General features: G+C 49.3%; 7 protein-coding genes across 7 annotated transcripts; 2 read left to right on the top strand and 5 right to left on the bottom strand.

Moving 5' to 3' along the window:
- Positions 1 to 17: 17 nt before the first annotated feature.
- ASPWEDRAFT_36570 (TTC39/IML2 family protein) lies at positions 18 to 3251 on the bottom strand. Its single transcript, XM_040834493.1, has 6 exons — positions 2728 to 3251; positions 2629 to 2646; positions 2467 to 2543; positions 2304 to 2370; positions 1206 to 2248; positions 18 to 1146 (listed from the first exon to the last, which is right to left on the bottom strand). Exons 1-6 carry the CDS (start codon positions 2807 to 2809, stop codon positions 286 to 288), a joined length of 2148 nt encoding a protein of 715 aa, XP_040692561.1. The 5' UTR covers positions 2810 to 3251; the 3' UTR covers positions 18 to 285.
- A 550-nt stretch (positions 3252 to 3801) lies between these two features.
- Positions 3802 to 4627, top strand: ASPWEDRAFT_36569 (proteasome regulatory particle lid subunit SEM1). The gene is made up of 3 exons (XM_040834492.1): positions 3802 to 3917; positions 3993 to 4110; positions 4246 to 4627. Exons 1-3 carry the CDS (start codon positions 3812 to 3814, stop codon positions 4277 to 4279), a joined length of 258 nt encoding a protein of 85 aa, XP_040692560.1. The 5' UTR covers positions 3802 to 3811; the 3' UTR covers positions 4280 to 4627.
- Positions 4628 to 4995: 368 nt separating this feature from the next.
- On the bottom strand, positions 4996 to 6370 carry pgkA (phosphoglycerate kinase pgkA; the record flags this gene model as incomplete). The annotated part of the gene is made up of 3 exons (XM_040827533.1): positions 4996 to 5762; positions 5817 to 6237; positions 6305 to 6370. The coding sequence occupies 3 exons, from the start codon at positions 6368 to 6370 to the stop codon at positions 4996 to 4998; spliced, it is 1254 nt and encodes a 417-aa protein (XP_040692559.1).
- Positions 6371 to 7142: 772 nt separating this feature from the next.
- On the bottom strand, positions 7143 to 8417 carry ASPWEDRAFT_36563 (uncharacterized protein; the record flags this gene model as incomplete). Its single annotated transcript, XM_040834491.1, has 4 exons — positions 8231 to 8417; positions 8007 to 8097; positions 7917 to 7942; positions 7143 to 7849 (listed from the first exon to the last, which is right to left on the bottom strand). Coding segments are annotated over exons 1-4 (566 nt in total), but the record flags the coding sequence as incomplete, so codon positions are not given.
- Positions 8418 to 8758: 341 nt separating this feature from the next.
- Positions 8759 to 10965, bottom strand: ASPWEDRAFT_36562 (TRAPP trafficking subunit Trs65 domain-containing protein). Its single transcript, XM_040834490.1, has 4 exons — positions 10688 to 10965; positions 10355 to 10627; positions 9186 to 10302; positions 8759 to 9119 (listed from the first exon to the last, which is right to left on the bottom strand). The coding sequence occupies exons 1-4, from the start codon at positions 10860 to 10862 to the stop codon at positions 8951 to 8953; spliced, it is 1734 nt and encodes a 577-aa protein (XP_040692557.1). The 5' UTR covers positions 10863 to 10965; the 3' UTR covers positions 8759 to 8950.
- A 194-nt stretch (positions 10966 to 11159) lies between these two features.
- Positions 11160 to 13737, top strand: ASPWEDRAFT_168755 (snoRNA-splicing protein PRP40; the record flags this gene model as incomplete). Its single annotated transcript, XM_040830342.1, has 4 exons — positions 11160 to 11300; positions 11367 to 11521; positions 11582 to 12632; positions 12685 to 13737. 4 exons carry the CDS (start codon positions 11160 to 11162, stop codon positions 13735 to 13737), a joined length of 2400 nt encoding a protein of 799 aa, XP_040692556.1.
- A 998-nt stretch (positions 13738 to 14735) lies between these two features.
- Positions 14736 to 16880, bottom strand: ASPWEDRAFT_344758 (uncharacterized protein). Its single transcript, XM_040834008.1, has 5 exons — positions 16409 to 16880; positions 16197 to 16358; positions 16049 to 16145; positions 14922 to 15993; positions 14736 to 14850 (listed from the first exon to the last, which is right to left on the bottom strand). The coding sequence occupies exons 1-5, from the start codon at positions 16572 to 16574 to the stop codon at positions 14827 to 14829; spliced, it is 1521 nt and encodes a 506-aa protein (XP_040692555.1). The 5' UTR covers positions 16575 to 16880; the 3' UTR covers positions 14736 to 14826.
- Between the last annotated feature and the right edge of the window lie 212 nt (positions 16881 to 17092).

Raw genomic sequence — 17092 nt, 5'->3', positions numbered from 1 at the left:
GGAAGTCAATGGGGTCACGTGGCTATGCAGTCTACAGATAACCCCAAGGCTACGGATTATTATCCACACGAGTCAAGGTGAGATTCCATTTCTATTTAACAGTCAACAGAGCTTGTGGGGTTTAAAAGAGATTCTTGTAGAGGAAATTCAACGCCGTTTTTCCTAGCAGCCGCGGAATGATTCCTGACATCCTCCGAGTTGCACTAACATCATGCGTAGACTTCATTGCTCAAGTCAGTCGTTTTATAAAGTGAAATCAGTAAAAGGCATAAAAACGTCCATCAATCAATTCTCGTCGGAGAGCGAATGGGTACTCTCCCACTTGTGCACTGCCTCTAATGCAGCCGTCACCTTGAGCCCAATACGAGCATCGAGTTCGTAGCTCTCCCACCGGGCTGCCTTTTCAAGGTATTCCTTGCATTCCATGACCTTCTGTCTCTCAAGGTCCTCTTTGTTTCTCGCTTTGCCCGAGTTAACTGGCTGTTTCTCGGAATATTCGGGTAGAGATGATTCGGATGTACTGTGCATGGAAATGTACGTTGGGCGCTCCATCCACAGATTCGCTGCCATTTCAAAGTTCGCAACCGGGCATATCCAGTCATCCTTGAGATGGCCCTTGAAAAGCATTTTGTCATGGCTGAGAATACGGGTTTGGAGAATCTCCTTTGCCTCCTCGTGTCTGTGCAGGGAACGGAAAACGGCCGCTCGTAGCAGTTGCAGGATTGCTCTCTCCTCTGGACCTTCTTGGGGCCAGGTCTTGTTGTCATTACTTCCTGACCAATCCAGCCTGGTTAACGACTCCTCCAGCTGGTCCTTTGTCATGCGGCTGTGTCCATTCCAGAAGAAAATCATTTCTTCAATGGGATCAACGCCAACAGCATCAACCAAGGGCACCTTCCATTCCTGAGCGCGGGCTTCCCACTTGGCGATTTTTCGGGTTACAAAGACGTCGAAAGGCAGCTGTTTTGCCATGAAACGCTTCTTCCCAGCCAAGGGAGGTGCCATGCGGAAATACTCTGAAGCCTTTGCAGCGTGTTCTGCTGCCTGCTTGGGGTCGGTTTTGGCGGTTTGTCGATATAGGGTAACATGTGCCGATCCGGCGATATAATAATACAATGAGCGTGACCAAGAGTTCAGATCAACACACTTTAAATCAAGTTAGTTTCGTTGAAACTCCCTTTGGCATGATAAACAAGGTAACTTACCTCTATAAACGACTTTGAACAGAGCTCATACTTGTGCAGATACATGGCGTTCAAGCTTCTCTCAAACACTCTCAATGCCTCGACTTGCTTAAGAGGACTGTGGTTTTCGCCACACAACATCTCCAAAGCCTTCTCGAGGTTTTTGTTTGCCCCATTCATTCTGGACTCTTCAAGAATCCAAAGCTGACTGTTAGGGAATCGCTTTCTCATCGTAGCGAGAAGAGACTCGAGTCTTTCTTGGGGATACCCTTCGATATCTGCGTCTTCTCCGTCAATGGCATCGGGCATGATATCACAATAGCGAACAAATCCGTTATAGTAACCAAGTATTGCAAAGGCAGCAAGTGCACCGATCAGGTTGTGGAATTTGCTGGCTTGCCATAACATCCTCAACCCTCTTTGCTTATCCCCATGAAACCCGATGATACTGAGCAATTTGCTGAATGCCGGTGGGACCATCGAGATGAGCAAAAGGAGAATGCCGAAACAGAAATTGGCGCCAGAGTGGACAAAGACGTCTATTTCGTTTTTGAAGATGTCGGAATCGGGGTCGTGATCAAGCATGGCTGCCGCCGGGCTGGTTGATGCAGAGTCCGAGGGCTTCTCAGAAACCTCCACGTTTGCTAGTTTTTTAGACAACTCTTCGTCTTCAAAAGGAGCTGCGATCTTATCGGCGTCCTTGTTCGTCTTGTAGACCTTTGTGGTCGAGTTGTTCGACGCGGTGGAGCGCGGAGTCCCAGTTTCAGCTGGTGTCACAAACTCGGACTCTCTTTCCTGCATGAACTTCTCTTCCATTTTGAGGATTGCATCAAGGGTTATGAAAGCTTTTCTCAATTTATAGAAACCCTTGATACTCTCCGTAAGACTCTCGTTTAAAACACCGACAACGGCACTCATGAGTTGTGCCATGGCCTGGCATAGTGCAAATTCCGTACCGGGAGTATACATCTGTGAGTGGTAGCTATTAGGTGCATGCGCATTATGCTGCGCTCGATGCTGGTCGCTAGATGCGCTGGTTTCCGCCTCGACGAGTCGTTCCGATGCTGTCAAAGGTCAGGGCGGGATGGAACAAGGCCTTGAGCGGAAGACCAAACACACCTTGTCGCATAATATCCTGTTCAAATCCCAAGGTTGCTCGAATGAAAGCAACCACGCCTTTTCCAAGCTATAGGGAAATGGACCGTGTTAGCGCAAGGTGGGTATATCGAGCAGTGACATCCAATGCAGTTCTGCTCTTGGCGCGTTTCAAGGCCATACGCACATTGTGGAAAGACGATGATCCTTGGGTGAGACCATTTTCGGCGCCATCAACATCGTCATTGAGGATCAGAGTCGCCGCTGTTTGTATACTCAATCAGCATTTCTTCTCTAAGCCATAAAAGGAAAAAGAAAGTGAAGATCCGACGTAAGCTTTCTCACATACCTCTCATAGCATCCTCGACTTTCCAACCGTAAGAAATAGCAAATCAGTCTACTTTGTCCGCAACAGGCAGCGAAAGAAATTCCCCAAAGAAATACTCACGATCCCGCAGTTCCGACAAAGAGTCGAGAGACTGCGTGTTGGCTGGCTTCTTGCCATACAGCCATGAGCCTACGCGGAACATATTGGAGGTGTCAAGACAGAGAAAAAATTGACGGCGAGACGAAATCGGCAAGGAAAGAGCCCGCAAGTAAATTATCCGCAAAAGCGTGGGATGGACGATGGAATTGCGATTATCTCATATGTCAGAGCGGAGGGGTTCGGATACCGAAAGAAGAGGTAGACAGAATGGAGAGAATGTAGACTCTCCCATCAGATATGAACCAGGAACGACCAAGACCATAACCTTTGAGATAAAGAGCCGGAGGAAGATGGAGGAGAAAGAGGACAAACAAAAGGAACGAACAAGAAGAGCCTCGTTCCCAGTTCTCTCTCCGCGGACGGGGGGGAAGATGAGAAAAAGAAAGAAATCAGATGCAGAGGAACGATAGTAGAATCATGGATGGAGCCGAGTCCTGATCCACTAGAGGGAGGCGGAGTTTCTTGTTTTTTTTTTTTTTTTTTTTTTTTTTTCTGCCAGAGAGGAGTGAGATATTTAGTGATTATTCGCCTGGCAATGAAACGGTCGTTCGGTTCCAGCCAGTGAAGCCCGCGAACATCCGTCAAGAAGACGTACCTAAGACAGAGTCCACGGGATGCTTTGCCTGTTGTGACTTTATCGGGTGACCCCTAAGCTTCCCAGAGCCTCCGTTGATCCTTGAAGGGAGATATCAATATTAGTTATGAGGATTATCATTAAATGAATAATCTAGAAAACCAGGCCTGATTTGACCGTGATTTTCGACGTGCTGGATCAATCAAGCAGCCAACCTGGGCCTGGCTGCGTCAGTGGGCGCTAGAGCCATCGAGCATCTCCGCGCTCAGTAACCACTAGTGACCTCTTCTGGAACCGCCGCGGACGCAAGACAGACCCTTGACCCCGATCGCCACCTCCTCCAGCTCACCTAAGCTCTCCGAGACGACCACATTCCACCTCCGTTACTCCTGTTGAAACCCTCTTAATTGTTCGATACCCTTTTCGAGCCCGTTTTACTCAGACCCTCCACGGTCACCTTACCCGCCCACCATGTCGAACCCAACACAGGACAAGGCCGAGCCTTCCCAGCAACCGCAGCAGCAGAAGCCCTCTGTTTTGGAGGAGGACGATGAATTTGAAGATTTCCCCGTTGAAGGTCAGAAGATACACAGTTGCTGGTTCGATGGTTGGAGATGGGAGCTGTGCGCTAACCACACGGGTTTCTTTGCAGACTGGCCCCAAGAAGAAGCCGAGCAACCATCAGGATCCGCCAACGGAAATGACGTCCATCTGTGGGAGGAAAGCTGGGATGATGATGATGCTGCTGAGGACTTCTCGAAGCAGTTGAAGTGCGTGCCTTCTCCCCTTTGCTGAATTGAATTGCCTATCTGTCCTGCTCTGCCCCTCCATGGATTACGCGATAGCCCATCATTCACCGACACCCCGTATCTGCATGCTAGGCTAACAACTCGTTTTATTTACAGAGAGGAACTGAAGAAGGTCGAAGCATCCCACTAATTATCTCGAATACGATACCGGTTCGCAATGAATTGAGCTCTGAGCTTTTCAGTCGGTTACGGAACATAGAACGGATAGCAGGGCTCCCACATACGCACAAACACAAAAAGACAGATGAAGATTTGGGCATGGATTTAGATAAAATGTTCGAATGAGAAATCATCCGAATGAGTGTCATTTAAATGAATCATTTCTGGAAGGGACCGTCGTGATAGTAGGGCGAAGGACACCAGCTTAAAAAGTGTCAGATACTGGACGGCTCCCCCATCACAGCTGAGAAGCAGTGTGCAACGTCTCCCCAAAGATATATCCTACGAGTATCTACTTCTTATTGATGAAGCCGATCATTCTTCAAGCCTGGCAAATTTCCTGTCTAATACGTTATTTATACGCTCTATCTCATGTAAACCGCCACAATAAGCAATCAGCTATTCTAATTCAACGACAGCCCCCATTTATTCAAAGCTTAGGACGCAGATCTATTATAATTAATCCACCATTAGAACCCTTCTTTGGAAGATAACTTTTGGTTTATTCCAATTAATTTGACCGTTCTGTGTACATTACATTCATGGACAGCGTCGCCCTCGTTTATAAGACCAGTTAAAAGGTCTGGCTGCTGGTTCAGAGTGTTGTAACTCGAATCATTGACAGCCCCCACCCAGCAAAATAGGTGGGTTGTATGTGTAGTTCCCCCCTTCTGCGGATTATGTTGTTTACTTACTGGAAAGGGCGGAAACACCGGGCAACTCCTTGCCCTCCAACAGCTCCAAGGAAGCACCACCGCCGGTCGAGACGTGGCTGATCTTGTCTTCCTTGCCGTACTTTGCGGCAACGGTTGCGGTGTCACCACCACCGATAATGACGGTGGAGCCGGACTGAGAAGCCGCGACAGCGGCATCGAGGGTGGCCTTGGAGGCCTCGGCGAAGTTGTCAAACTCGAAGACACCGGGAGGACCGTTCCAGAGGATGGTCTTGGACTCGGCGATGGCGGTCTTGTACAGCTCAACACTGTTCTTGCCGACATCGAGACCCATCCAGCCGTCGGGGATACCCTCAGCATCGGTGGCGTAGCCAACCTCGGCGTCCTTGGCGAACTTGTTGCCAGTGACGTAGTCGACGGGCAAGATGATCTTAACGTTGTTCTTCTTGGCCTTCTCGACAACATCGCCGACAATCTTGCTTCCAGCCTCGTCGAAGAGACTGCCACCGATCTTGACGTTCTCGAGGGTCTTCTTGAAGGTGAAAGCCATACCACCAGTGACGATCAAGCTGTCGACCTTAGGGAGCAGGTTGTCGATCAACAGGATCTTGTCAGAGACCTTGGAGCCTCCGAGGATGGCCAAGAATGGGCGCTGGGGGCTCTCCAGGGCCTTAGCGAAGTACTCAAGCTCCTTCTTGACAAGGAATCCAGAAGCCTTCTGAGGCAGGTCGACACCAACCATCGAGCTGTGGGCACGGTGGGCGGTTCCGAAAGCATCGTCTAAAAGGATACGGTATTAGCCAAAGAATAGGTACGAGATTCAGCGCATCATACTGATGTAAATGTCACCCAGGGCAGTCAGTCCCTTGCGGAACTCTGCGACCTTCTCCTTGTCGGCCTTGACCTTCTTGCCCTCCTCATCCTTGTAGCTGCCCTCCTCCTCGGCGTGGAAGCGCAGGTTCTCAAGGAGAACGACCTGGGCACCGGAGGCCTTGTTGACGGTCTCCTCAGCCTCCTTGCCAACGCAGTCCTCAGTGAAGAGGACGCTGCGGCCGAGCAGCTTCTCCAATTCAGGAACAACGGGCTTCAAGCTGTACTTCTCGTTCCTCTTGCCATCGGGGCGGCCGAGGTGGGACATGAGGACGACGGCCTTGGCGCCTTGCTCAATAGCATACTTGATGGAGGGAAGGGCGCCAACGATACGCTGGTTGTTTGTGATCTTCTTCTCGGCATCGAGAGGGACGTTGAAGTCGACCTGACAGCAACCATAAGTTAGCACAAGGAGGACGTCCAATGGATACAGCAGCTTCCAGTAAACATACCCGGATCAAGACGCGCTTGTCCTTGAGGTCAACGTCAGTGATAGCAAGCTTGTTGGTGAGAGACATTGTGAATGATCTTCTAGGTTCGTTCAAGTCAGTGGTGCAGGTCAGGAATCGTGGGTGGAAAGACGAAGTACCTCCAAAAAAATGAACAGATATGTCCTGGAAAAGGGGTGAAACGAGGTTGCAAAATATGAAATACTAATGACCGCTCACGGTGAACCTGATAGTAAGTTCGGCTCAGCGGCGGGGTAGTTGGTACTGTTTGTCAAGTGGTGGGGCTTCCGGTGAGAGATTCGCTGACGCATCGGGCTGATGCGGGACTGATGTCAATGTCCGTGATCGATGACGGAAGAGCCCGGGGTTGGGGGAGGACGAAAATCCATGTGCCTGTTAATTCTCGAGTACCCTCGGATCTATAAGGGAGTTCCAGGTTTCAGGTGGAATTATCAAATGCCGCTTGGGTTTTCGTCGAATGCTCGACCCGTCTGTTTAGGGATGTAGCGGAGGCCGGTTTTATTCCTGATCGACTAGCTGGCACATCCTCATGATCGATACGAATCCAGGCTACAGAAGAATCCAAATGTTGTTCAATGCGATTGCGTTGTTTCGTTAAACAGAAATTGATTGTTTTATTGCCGCAATATTTTGCCCTCCTTTGATGACCGAGAAACACCCGTATACCACTCATGAGAGTAAGGTAGCAAAACCCCTAACGCCCATTCGAGACGCCGTGGAAAGAGACAGAGAACCCAAAAAGATAGGAAAGAGACGAGAAGCATGGATGAACGTGTGTATGTGTGTGCGTGCGTGTGACGATTGGCAATGGGTACCATCACTGTGGTCGAGATTAATTATTCTTCCTCCGAGGAGTTGCTCAACGAAAGATACGCAGTCCAGGCAATACCGACGGACGATACGAAGGGCTGCACATGAGAATCAGCATAAGAAGTTAACAAAGTAACCAGAGAGCTTACAATTTGGAATTGGATGGGAACAACCCGGAAATTGAGGATCTGGACTGCAGGCCAGAGCACAAAGTTCGCTTTGAGTGTGGGCATGTATACATCTTGGAATTTGCGAGCCAGTGCTCTCTTACCACCTCCCTCGGCAACTGTCATGAATGTGAAGAAGCACACCAGACCTACATTAAATTGGTCAGTTACATTGGTTGCTTGCATAGGTGGGGACGCCCATACCAAAAGGAGCGAAGATAAACTGGTCAACAGCAACTCGCTTCAGAGCTGGGAGAGTAGGGTTCACTTTGGTGAGTGGGAATGCTCTAGACAAGAATCCAAACCAGAGGAATTGGACCGGCGCCATGAAGAAACCATATGACATGAATCGAGTGAGTCTTTCGAAATCAAATGGCGGCGCCAAGTTCCTAGAATAGCCCAGCTCTCCCACCGCCGGTGGCTTTTCCTTGTCTAGCTCATGAACCTCGATCGAAATGAAGTCGTCACCAGTAGTAGGTAGAGTGCGGGCTGATCGAGTCTTGAAGGCTGTGATCAACTGTGCAACGGTATCGGCGATTCCACCAAGCACCTAAAACCAACATTCAGAATTAATATATATCCATCAAAATCTAGGTCACATTATCCAGCGAGCTTACGGCGTTGGTAACCATGGTGGTGAGCACTATGAAGGACAGTCAAGTTAGCCCTCCCTCCAGACAGTCCGAGTCAGGTGATGGTAAGCTTACCCGGCTTCTCCGCATAGTAGGAGTTGAATTTGGCGGCAAGTCGCATCGCAGCCGCAAGCTCGATCAGAAAGATTATCGCATGAAGTAAAGGCTGTAAATTAAAGATAGTCAGAATAAGTTTTCCCTTTCATAGTGTAGCCAAACGCAGCATGGGGCAGTGGGAGTTCTTTGAGGGATGTCTGTTCAAAGACATCCATCATCCACCAAGGAGATCGATCACATACCACACGACCATAAATGTATCGCCGATTAAGACCGTCTAGGATTCCTCGTCGCGCTGAGGAGAGCATGATTGAGTAAAGTAAGATAAAGATGGAAAATTGATATGATAGACGACTTTGCGATCGGCGGTATCGAGTCCAAGAGGCGAGCGTAACAGTATGACGCAAAGAAAAAAGGAGTGTGCAATCTGGCAGACAAGAAAAATTAAAACTGATAAGAATATATAGACGTCAGTATAACCTAATGCCTCAACAACCAGCGAGCAGCGGATGTTGATTGTCGGTGGATCAAGATGAACTTGTCCGATGGGTGACTAGATCTCCAGGCTGTCAAATGCAATGAGATTAATTAAGAGACACTTGCTGCTAACCATCGCCGATCGAGTGATCACCTGCCTTGTTGCGCGGTGCGCCTTGCGTCTTGCCGCCGCTTTTGCCGGTCACGCCGCTTGCCGCTTCAAACACTCGAGCGCTCAGAATCTAAGAATTTGGATATTGTAGTTGGTGAAACACTCTATTTCTTTGAACTGGACCCTTTTATGATCTACTATTAATGATCTTCATCATTCAATTATTATTCATTTTTTAATAAGTCATGCATTGTATTCTCATTGGCTTGGTTTATTGCCAAATGGAGACCCAGTCATCCCCCGGATGTTATACACACTAGGCAATATTTGTGGGGTAATAATAGAAGCTCTATTCTATCGTATTCTGCATTCATCACGATGGGACTCTACTGTCAGATGCGAAAATGTCGGGGAGATCTCTGATATCCGTCGTTTCGTTGGTATTGACATCCACAAGGCGCACGGCTTCTAAATGTAAAGAGCCCAGAGCCAAGGGAAGCAATTTCAATTCTGTCGAATGGCATGTTCCAGGCAAAAGTGGACTGCAGATATAACAAGTCAGATCAATAAAGACAAAAAAACCCCCAATTAATCACTCGAAAACTTACCCAACACGAATATCTGTACTCAAGCAAATGAGTTCCGCTTCCTGACCGGCCACGCTTTTCTGCATCGCATGCACAATATTGTCGTCTGTCACTGCCTCTGCAACCTGGTCTTCCTTGGGACTTGAGATAGACGAAGATGATGGACGGGCAACATGTCCTCTGGGATCCGCTCGCTTTCGTCGGGGCAGGGCAACCATGGCAAATTTTCGAGGCACTGTCGACCGATTGACGATGAAAACACTCCAGGAGAATGGCTTGCCAACTTCAACGCTGACGGGGCCAGCAAATGATATGGTCACCCCCAAATCTGTTACAGAGTATGCCCGCTCTCGTAGAGAACTTCGGCTAGGAGGACCAGTGGCATTGCCTTGGTTTGGTGTCATTGGGAGGCTTGCCGGGCGGTTATTCCTTTGTAAGGCTGGACTCGGTCCGCCAAAAGTCGGATTCAAAACCAAAGAGAAATCAATGTTTGTACTCCACTGCATGGAGATCCGGGGTTGACAATCGTCCGACAGGTTTATAACTGCTTCTAGAGATATATGCAAAATGCTAATCATCACAGTGGTCGAAGGATTGGGTTCCGGGCCGTACTCTGGAGTCAATTTGTATACCAGAGTAACATCGTCCCTTGGGCGGCATGTTATGGGTGGAATAAGCCCCGGCACATTTGATAAAGTCTCAATGGTACCATCAGAGAGTTTAAGATCCGCTTTATCCAATACAACATCGCAATCCAAGAACGGTGTCACTTCGAAATCGAGACTTGCCACGGTCGTTGGTCGACCAGAGTATGAGTTGAGCCGTGAATAACGGATTCTTGCACTAGCTGCAGGGACAACCCGAATGGGATGCCCTGATTGTTGCTGAACATTATATATTGGGTCCTCACTGTATGTTGCTGGTACAACCCGTAGGAGTCTTGACGCTGGAAGGAATGGGTCTGTTTTCTTGAATGCTTTATCTGCTGACAATGGTTGCAAGATGTTCGTGGACGCAGGGACCATCGTAGGGAGATAATCATCTTCTCGAGAATCCGGGTTTCGGCCTTGAGATGGGTTCAGACTAGCAGAAGCAATGAACAGGATCGAAGGGTATTGGATACGAATGCGTGGCCGCTCTGACATCATCAGCACAGAAGCATAATGCAATATACCACCAAAGGACCTTACTCAAGAATGCCTCGATACTCCATATTACATATACGTGGTTTCCGGTTCCCGTATCACCTTCGAACTCATTGACCACCACCAAGGGATCTTCCTTTCCACTTACAACCCCTGAGAAGATCAGGTCTCTCGTAGGTGTTGGATTCTCCGCAACTGATTCCGCGGGATCAATGGCAAAGGCATCGACTCTGAGTTCGAGGAGCGGAAGGTGATGTTTCACGCTGGCTTCTGAGCAATTGGAGAGTCTGAGGACAACGCGGGCGGTGCAGAATTCATCTGTATCGCTATATATGAGTAAGAGATGGGGTTCAATCAGGATTACACCTCCCGACGTACCAAAGAAGAGAAGAGAGCGCTGTGAGATATGCGAAAGTACGTCTGATAGATCATCTGCGCCTTCCTCCAAAGCAGATGTCAATGCAACCTCCAAATCTATATTCGAAGCATGCGGGACAACTGTATCTAGAACAGCATGTCTTAGAAATTCCCCAGGGATCTCGAGACTCGGCATTGCGACAGTCACAGTCGCATGCCCGTCTACTGCGTAGATAAAGGTAGATGATATTACAAGCACGAAATAGGCGAATATAAATGATAAAAGGGTCTCAAGATGGGGAGCGCATTGGAAGACAAGTTGATACCGACGGCGGTGATGCGCAGTTCGGGGGGGTCAATGCAAACAGCGCAAACAACGGCCTTGGCGCAAGGTATCCCGTAGAGAGCTCCAAATTGCTTCGTTTTTCGACAGGCGACAATTCATCCACATCAAAAGCAGCATCCCGCCTGTGGGAGAATCTGCAGTTTCGCTATGAATCCGATGAGTGCCCCGTCGGGCGCGTCTCCTCTCTGGCAGGAGGCTCGCAATTCCGATGGGAGAGTGTATTATTATAATATCCAGACGAAGGCGACGCAATGGGCGAAGCCCTTTGAGCTGATGACCCCCATCGAGGTATGTGTATAGCACAGATTTATCTTCGCTGCAATGTCTAACATTTATATCTCTGTTTTTTTCTAGCGGGCTTTGGCCAATCAGCCGTGGAAGGAGTATACCGCCGAGGGTGGCCGGAAATACTGGTACAACACGGAGAGCAAGCAAAGCACTTGGGAGATGCCAGATGTTTACAAAAATGCGCTCGCACAGGCACCAGCACCTCAAGCTCCCGCCGCAGCGTAAGTCTCTTCTATGAACCCCATGTCTTTAGTTGTCGCCATGTACTGACGCGCAGGTAGTGGACCTACTTTTGTTGCAGGCGGCGTCAGTTCCTTCCCCTCCTACCCACAGCAGCGTGACCGCGAGGATTACGACCGAGGATTTAGTGACCGACGTGGTGGATATGGCTCGGTGGACAATGGACTGGCGGCTCCCATACTGAGTGCCACCCAGGCGGAACCGGAATACAATTCGTTCGAGGAGGCGGAAAATGCGTTCATGAAGATGCTCAAGCGCCACAATGCTAATCCTGACTGGACTTGGGAGCAGACAATGCGTGCCACCATCAAAGACCCTCAGTATCGCGCTTTGAAGGACCCGAGAGACCGCAAAGCCGCCTTTGAGAAATACGCGGTCGAGGTTCGCATGCAGGAAAAGGACCGGGCGAAAGAAAGATTCGCTAAGCTCAGAGCAGATTTCAATACCATGTTGAAACGGCACCCTGAAATTAAGTACTACAGTCGCTGGAAGACTATTCGGCCGATCATCGAAGGCGAGACTATTTTCAGGTCTACGGATGATGAAAACGAAAGACGGCAGCTCTTCGAGGAGTATCTTGTCGAGTTGAAGAAAGAACACGTTGAACAGGAATCTGTTAAACGTAAGGCCGCGATGGACGAGCTGGTGAATATCTTGAAGTCCTTGGACCTGGAGCCGTACACCCGCTGGTCTGAAGCACAATCCATGATCCAGTCAAACGACAGGGTTCAAAGCGATGAGAAGTTCAAGGCTCTGAGTAAGTCTGACATCTTGACTGCTTTTGAAAACCACATCAAGGCTCTTGAACGAGCATTCAACGACGCTCGTCAGCAGCATAAAGCAGCGAAGGCAAGAAAGGAGCGTCACGCCCGTGAGCAGTTTTTGGACCTCCTCAAAGAGCTTAGATCCCAGGGCAAGATCAAGGCCGGAACCAAATGGATGACTATCTACCCAACGATCCGGGAAGATCCCCGATACCTAGGAATGCTGGGCAACGCAGGTTCAAGTCCTCTCGACCTCTTCTGGGACATCCTGGAGGAAGAGGAAAGATCGCTGCGGGGTCCGCGAAATGACGTTTTGGATGTGCTTGATGTGAGTAAATTCTACGTATATCTATTGTGGCTTTGTTAACACCGTTTTACAGGACAAACGCTACGATGTCACTCCCAAGACCACCTTTGAGGAATTCAACTCTCTCATGCTTGCAGATCGCAGAACAGCGAAGATTGATCCTGATATTCTTCAGCTCCTTTTCCAGCGTGTACAAGAAAAAGCCGTTCGAAGAACCGAGGAAGAAAAGCACGCCGCGGACCGCCATCAACGACGCGCTGTCGATGCCCTGCGATCCCGGATCAAGCGCCTGGAGCCTCCTGTCAGGGCAACGGATACCTGGGATGAAGTGCGACCAAAGGTGGAAAAGCTCGAGGAGTACAAAGCGATCGAATCCGACGAGCTCCGACAGGCTGCCTTTGACAAGGTTATCCGCCGCCTGAAAGAAAAGGAAGAAGATATGGAGAGAGATCGCGAGCCTCGAGACCGTGACCGTGGTAGTCGGCGGGATCATTATGACCGCGGGGATCGCGATCACCGTGGGGCCTCCTATAGAGGCGAAAGAAGAGGAGCCTCTAGTCGTCTCAGCCGCAGTCCTGAGCCTGATGCTTACGAGGCGGATCGTCGTAAAGCTCAAGCAGACCGCGAAAGATCTTACAAGAAGGTTAGCGGCTTCTCACCAAGTCGCGACAGGCGGGAAGAGCGTGACCGAGACCGAGACCGGGAAAGGGAACGCGACAGGGACAGAGATCGTTATCGCGAGCGTGACCGTGACCGTGATCGTGATTATGACCGGGAACGTAGCGTTCGCTCTACGAGCCACTATGACCGCCGAGAGGATGAGCGGGAGAGACTCTACCGCACCCGTGGCGATCCACGTGGCAGTCGCGATGAGTTGGATTACGGCGGTGACACTCGCAGCACTGTCAGCAATGACCGTAGACGTCGGCGTGAAAGTGATGCGGAGAGTGTGGCAAGTCGCTCCAATAAGCGGTATCGTCGCGACAGCCGGGAGAGAGAGCGCAGCAAGGGTGCAAAGAGGGATAGAGACCATCAAGAGCGAACCCCCGCGGTGGAGGATTTGAAGAGAGAGGAAAAGGCCATCCACTCTGGCAGCGAGGAGGGAGAGATCGAGGAAGAGGAGTAGATTGCCCTAAGTGGTTGTTTGTACTTTGTACACAGTATTTCAATAAGCACAAGTCAATATGATTGGTATAATATAGAAAACATTAAGACGCACAGCTTATAGGTAGACGTTCTCGACTTTTCTAGGTATTGTGAAATACTCGGTAGTTGGCCTCTGTTTCTTGCCTATTTAGTCGAGATTAGCTGCAAGCCAAGTGCTTATGGATGACAACATATCAACCCTCCATCAATATAGAATATGCCTGGGAGAGACAGGATATTAGAAAATTAAAAACCAAGCTTAGTACTCTGTCTGATATAATAGTAAATTTTAGTTTATGGTAGAGCGGTTACCAAATGTGCTGTCGAGATATATATTACTGCTGAGCGGCTTCACGAAATCTAATAGCCATAAACACGTTGTATTGAAATGCTAAAATATTCGCATTTTCTCCATAGAAGATCAATACTGGGATAAAAACCAAGAATCAAATAATATATTCACTAACATAGCACAAGAATGCCTGTCAAGAGGCCTCTAAACAGTGGCCTCCTAACTTGACCCATGCCCCCAGTTTTTACATCTTCACTAAACCCTGACCATCTCGGTCGAAGAGCCATCTATATCATAACATCATGTAAAAGCTTTTTGACGACCCAAACTCCGGCATGATCATGCCAATCCTAAATTACCCGATACCAGAGAAAGCCCCATATTGATCAGAAGCCCAGGCTCCCGTTCCCCAGCGATTATTTCGCGGGTTGGAAACTGATCAACAAGAGTTGGGAGGTATGATGATAGATGAACGACGTCTAGATGCAGGGTAGAGAGTGAACTGGGACCATTCAAAGGCCAACCACTGTTCCCCCCCAATCAAAATTGTCGCCATCCTCATCATCATCCTCCCCCTCTGCCGCATCAGCCTCATCGTCAAGGTGCACACCACGACGGTGGCGCCGCCTAACTTGGATAGTCGAGGCCGTGCAAACGCCGAAAAACGCCACTAACCAAAGGCTCTTCCTTTTACCGCGACGGTGGTTTCGTCGCTGGTCGGAGTCGCGATCATTGCGCTTGCGATGATCGCGGTTGTGTTTGTCAGGGATGCCCCTTTCAACTCTCCTCTTCCAAGAAGTACTGAAAATATATGTATTAGCATGATTCAAAGTAAACAGTGACGTATAATAGTTTTTATGGGGTATACATACGTAATTACCGTTGAGCTTCTGTTCCTGGTCCATTTGACTCTGGTACTTGTTGATACGTGGGCGGTAACTGTTAGGGTCACGACGGAAGGTAACGTCCAAGCTGCGCAAAAAGCTGTTGCAACCAGTGATCAGGGACTCGGGGGTGTTGGCGCGGGCATCGACGGATGCCTGTCCGTCGAAGACGATGACACGGTCAGCGAGGTAGGTGGCCATGATGAAATCGTGCTCGACAATAAAGGCGGTCTTCTTGCTGTGCATGATGAAACGCTTGATAACTCTGGCAGCCACGATACGCTGCTCGGAGTCGAGGTAGGCACTAGGCTCGTCGATCAGGTAGATATCGGCGGGAATACCAAGAGCCAGAACAATAGCAACACGCTGCAGTTCACCACCAGACAGGTTCTGAACTTCCTGGTCGATGAAGTCGTCGATCTTCAGAGGCTTGTAGACATCGGTCTGGAATTGAGGAGACAGGAAAGCCGTCTTGATACGCTTGAAGAAAAGCTGGCGCACGGTGCCTTGGAACTTGGGGGTGATCTTCTGGGGCTTCATGCTGATGTGCATGCGGGGTACGGAAACATTACCGTCCGGCTTCTCAGCACCGGCAAGCATCTTACAGAAAGTAGTCTTCCCAGTTCCGTTCTCACCCATCATGACGACAATCTCCGAGTCGGTGAAGCGTCCAGCATCAACCTTCAGGTGGAAGTTACCGAGAGTCTTCTCCATGTTGGGGTAGCTGAATGCGCGCCCCTTATCAGAAAGGAACTCATCACCGGCTTCGGTGATACGGAAGCTGAGGGATTCCTCTCTGAATCGAAGGTTCTCAGTGGGGATGTGGCCATCCAAGAAGATGTTGATACCCTCACGAACTGAAGCAGGCAGTGTAACCACACCATACAGGGCAGGCTTTCCGTAAAGCACACAGACGAAATCAGAGAGGTAATCAAGCACAGACAAATCGTGCTCAACAACAATGACATAATCGTCGGGGCGGAGAAGCTCTCGGATGGAGCGGGCGGCGGCCAAACGCTGCTTGACATCGAGGTAGGAAGACGGCTCGTCAAACATGTAGCTGGACTTAGTTAGAACATTTCTGGAGATAATAGTCGAGATAATTGGACTCTTACACATCAGCTTTCTGCACACACACCAGACCGATGGCAAATCGCTGAAGCTCTCCTCCGGAAAGGTGATCAATGTCACGCTCCGCAACCTGTTTAAGTTCTGCATAGACATTAGAAATTGTGTATTTTATGCGACCAAGTTATCACATACCCAGAACATTCATGACATGATCCGTGTTGTCCAGCTGAGCACGGCCCTTGATGAGGTCTGCGACCTTCTTGACTGGGCCCTTCACGGCTCTGGGAATTTGATCGACATATTGGGGCTTCACAACGGCCTTCAAGTTGTCTTCCAGCACCTTGGTGAAGTAGTCTACATGGATTAGCATGCTTCCATTGTCTAGTAGACAGGGCGATACATACTCTGCAATTCAGATCCACGGAAGTACTTGAGAATTTCCTCCCAATCCGGGGGGTTGTCAAAGCGTCCAAGGTTAGGCTTCAGTTTGCCGCTGAGAATCTTCAGAGCCGTACTCTTTCCGATACCGTTTGTTCCGACAAGACCCAGAACCTGTCCGGGACGGGGCATGGGAAGACGATGGAGCTTGAAACTGTTGGCCGAGTAACGGTGGGTGACTTGGGTTTCCAAGTTGGTAGGCAAGTTGATAATGTGGATTGCGCCAAAAGGACATTTCTTAGGGCAGATACCACAACCGATGCAAAGACGTTCCGAAATGAAAGCGATCTTAGACTCGGCAGAAACTTCGATACAGAGCTTACCCGTTCGAACCACGGGGCAAGACTTTTTACATTCTTGACGACATTTCTGGAAACATGAGCATCGTTATGCAGGGGAAGAAGGAACTCGTTCGTATAATTCGTACCTTGGGCTTGCACTGTCGACGGAGAAAAATCGCTGTCAGCAAATCTTGTATAATCGTGGCGACGGTCTCTAGCGGGGTACTTTGAACCAACCTTGTCACTGTTGACAATAGCAATTCTATATGGAAAAAGAAATCACAGTCAGTTCCTGATCCATCTGAATGATCCTGCGCCGATGAAATACCTGGTAAGCTTTTCAGACATGGTGTCTGGCTATTAGATCCG

The sequence above is a fragment of the Aspergillus wentii genome, assembly GCF_001890725.1.
Source record: "Aspergillus wentii DTO 134E9 unplaced genomic scaffold ASPWEscaffold_2, whole genome shotgun sequence".
Classification (NCBI taxonomy): Eukaryota; Fungi; Ascomycota; class Eurotiomycetes; order Eurotiales; family Aspergillaceae; genus Aspergillus; species Aspergillus wentii.
The sequence above is the reverse complement of the archived record's forward strand: the minus strand, read 5'-3'. Positions and strand labels throughout refer to the sequence as shown.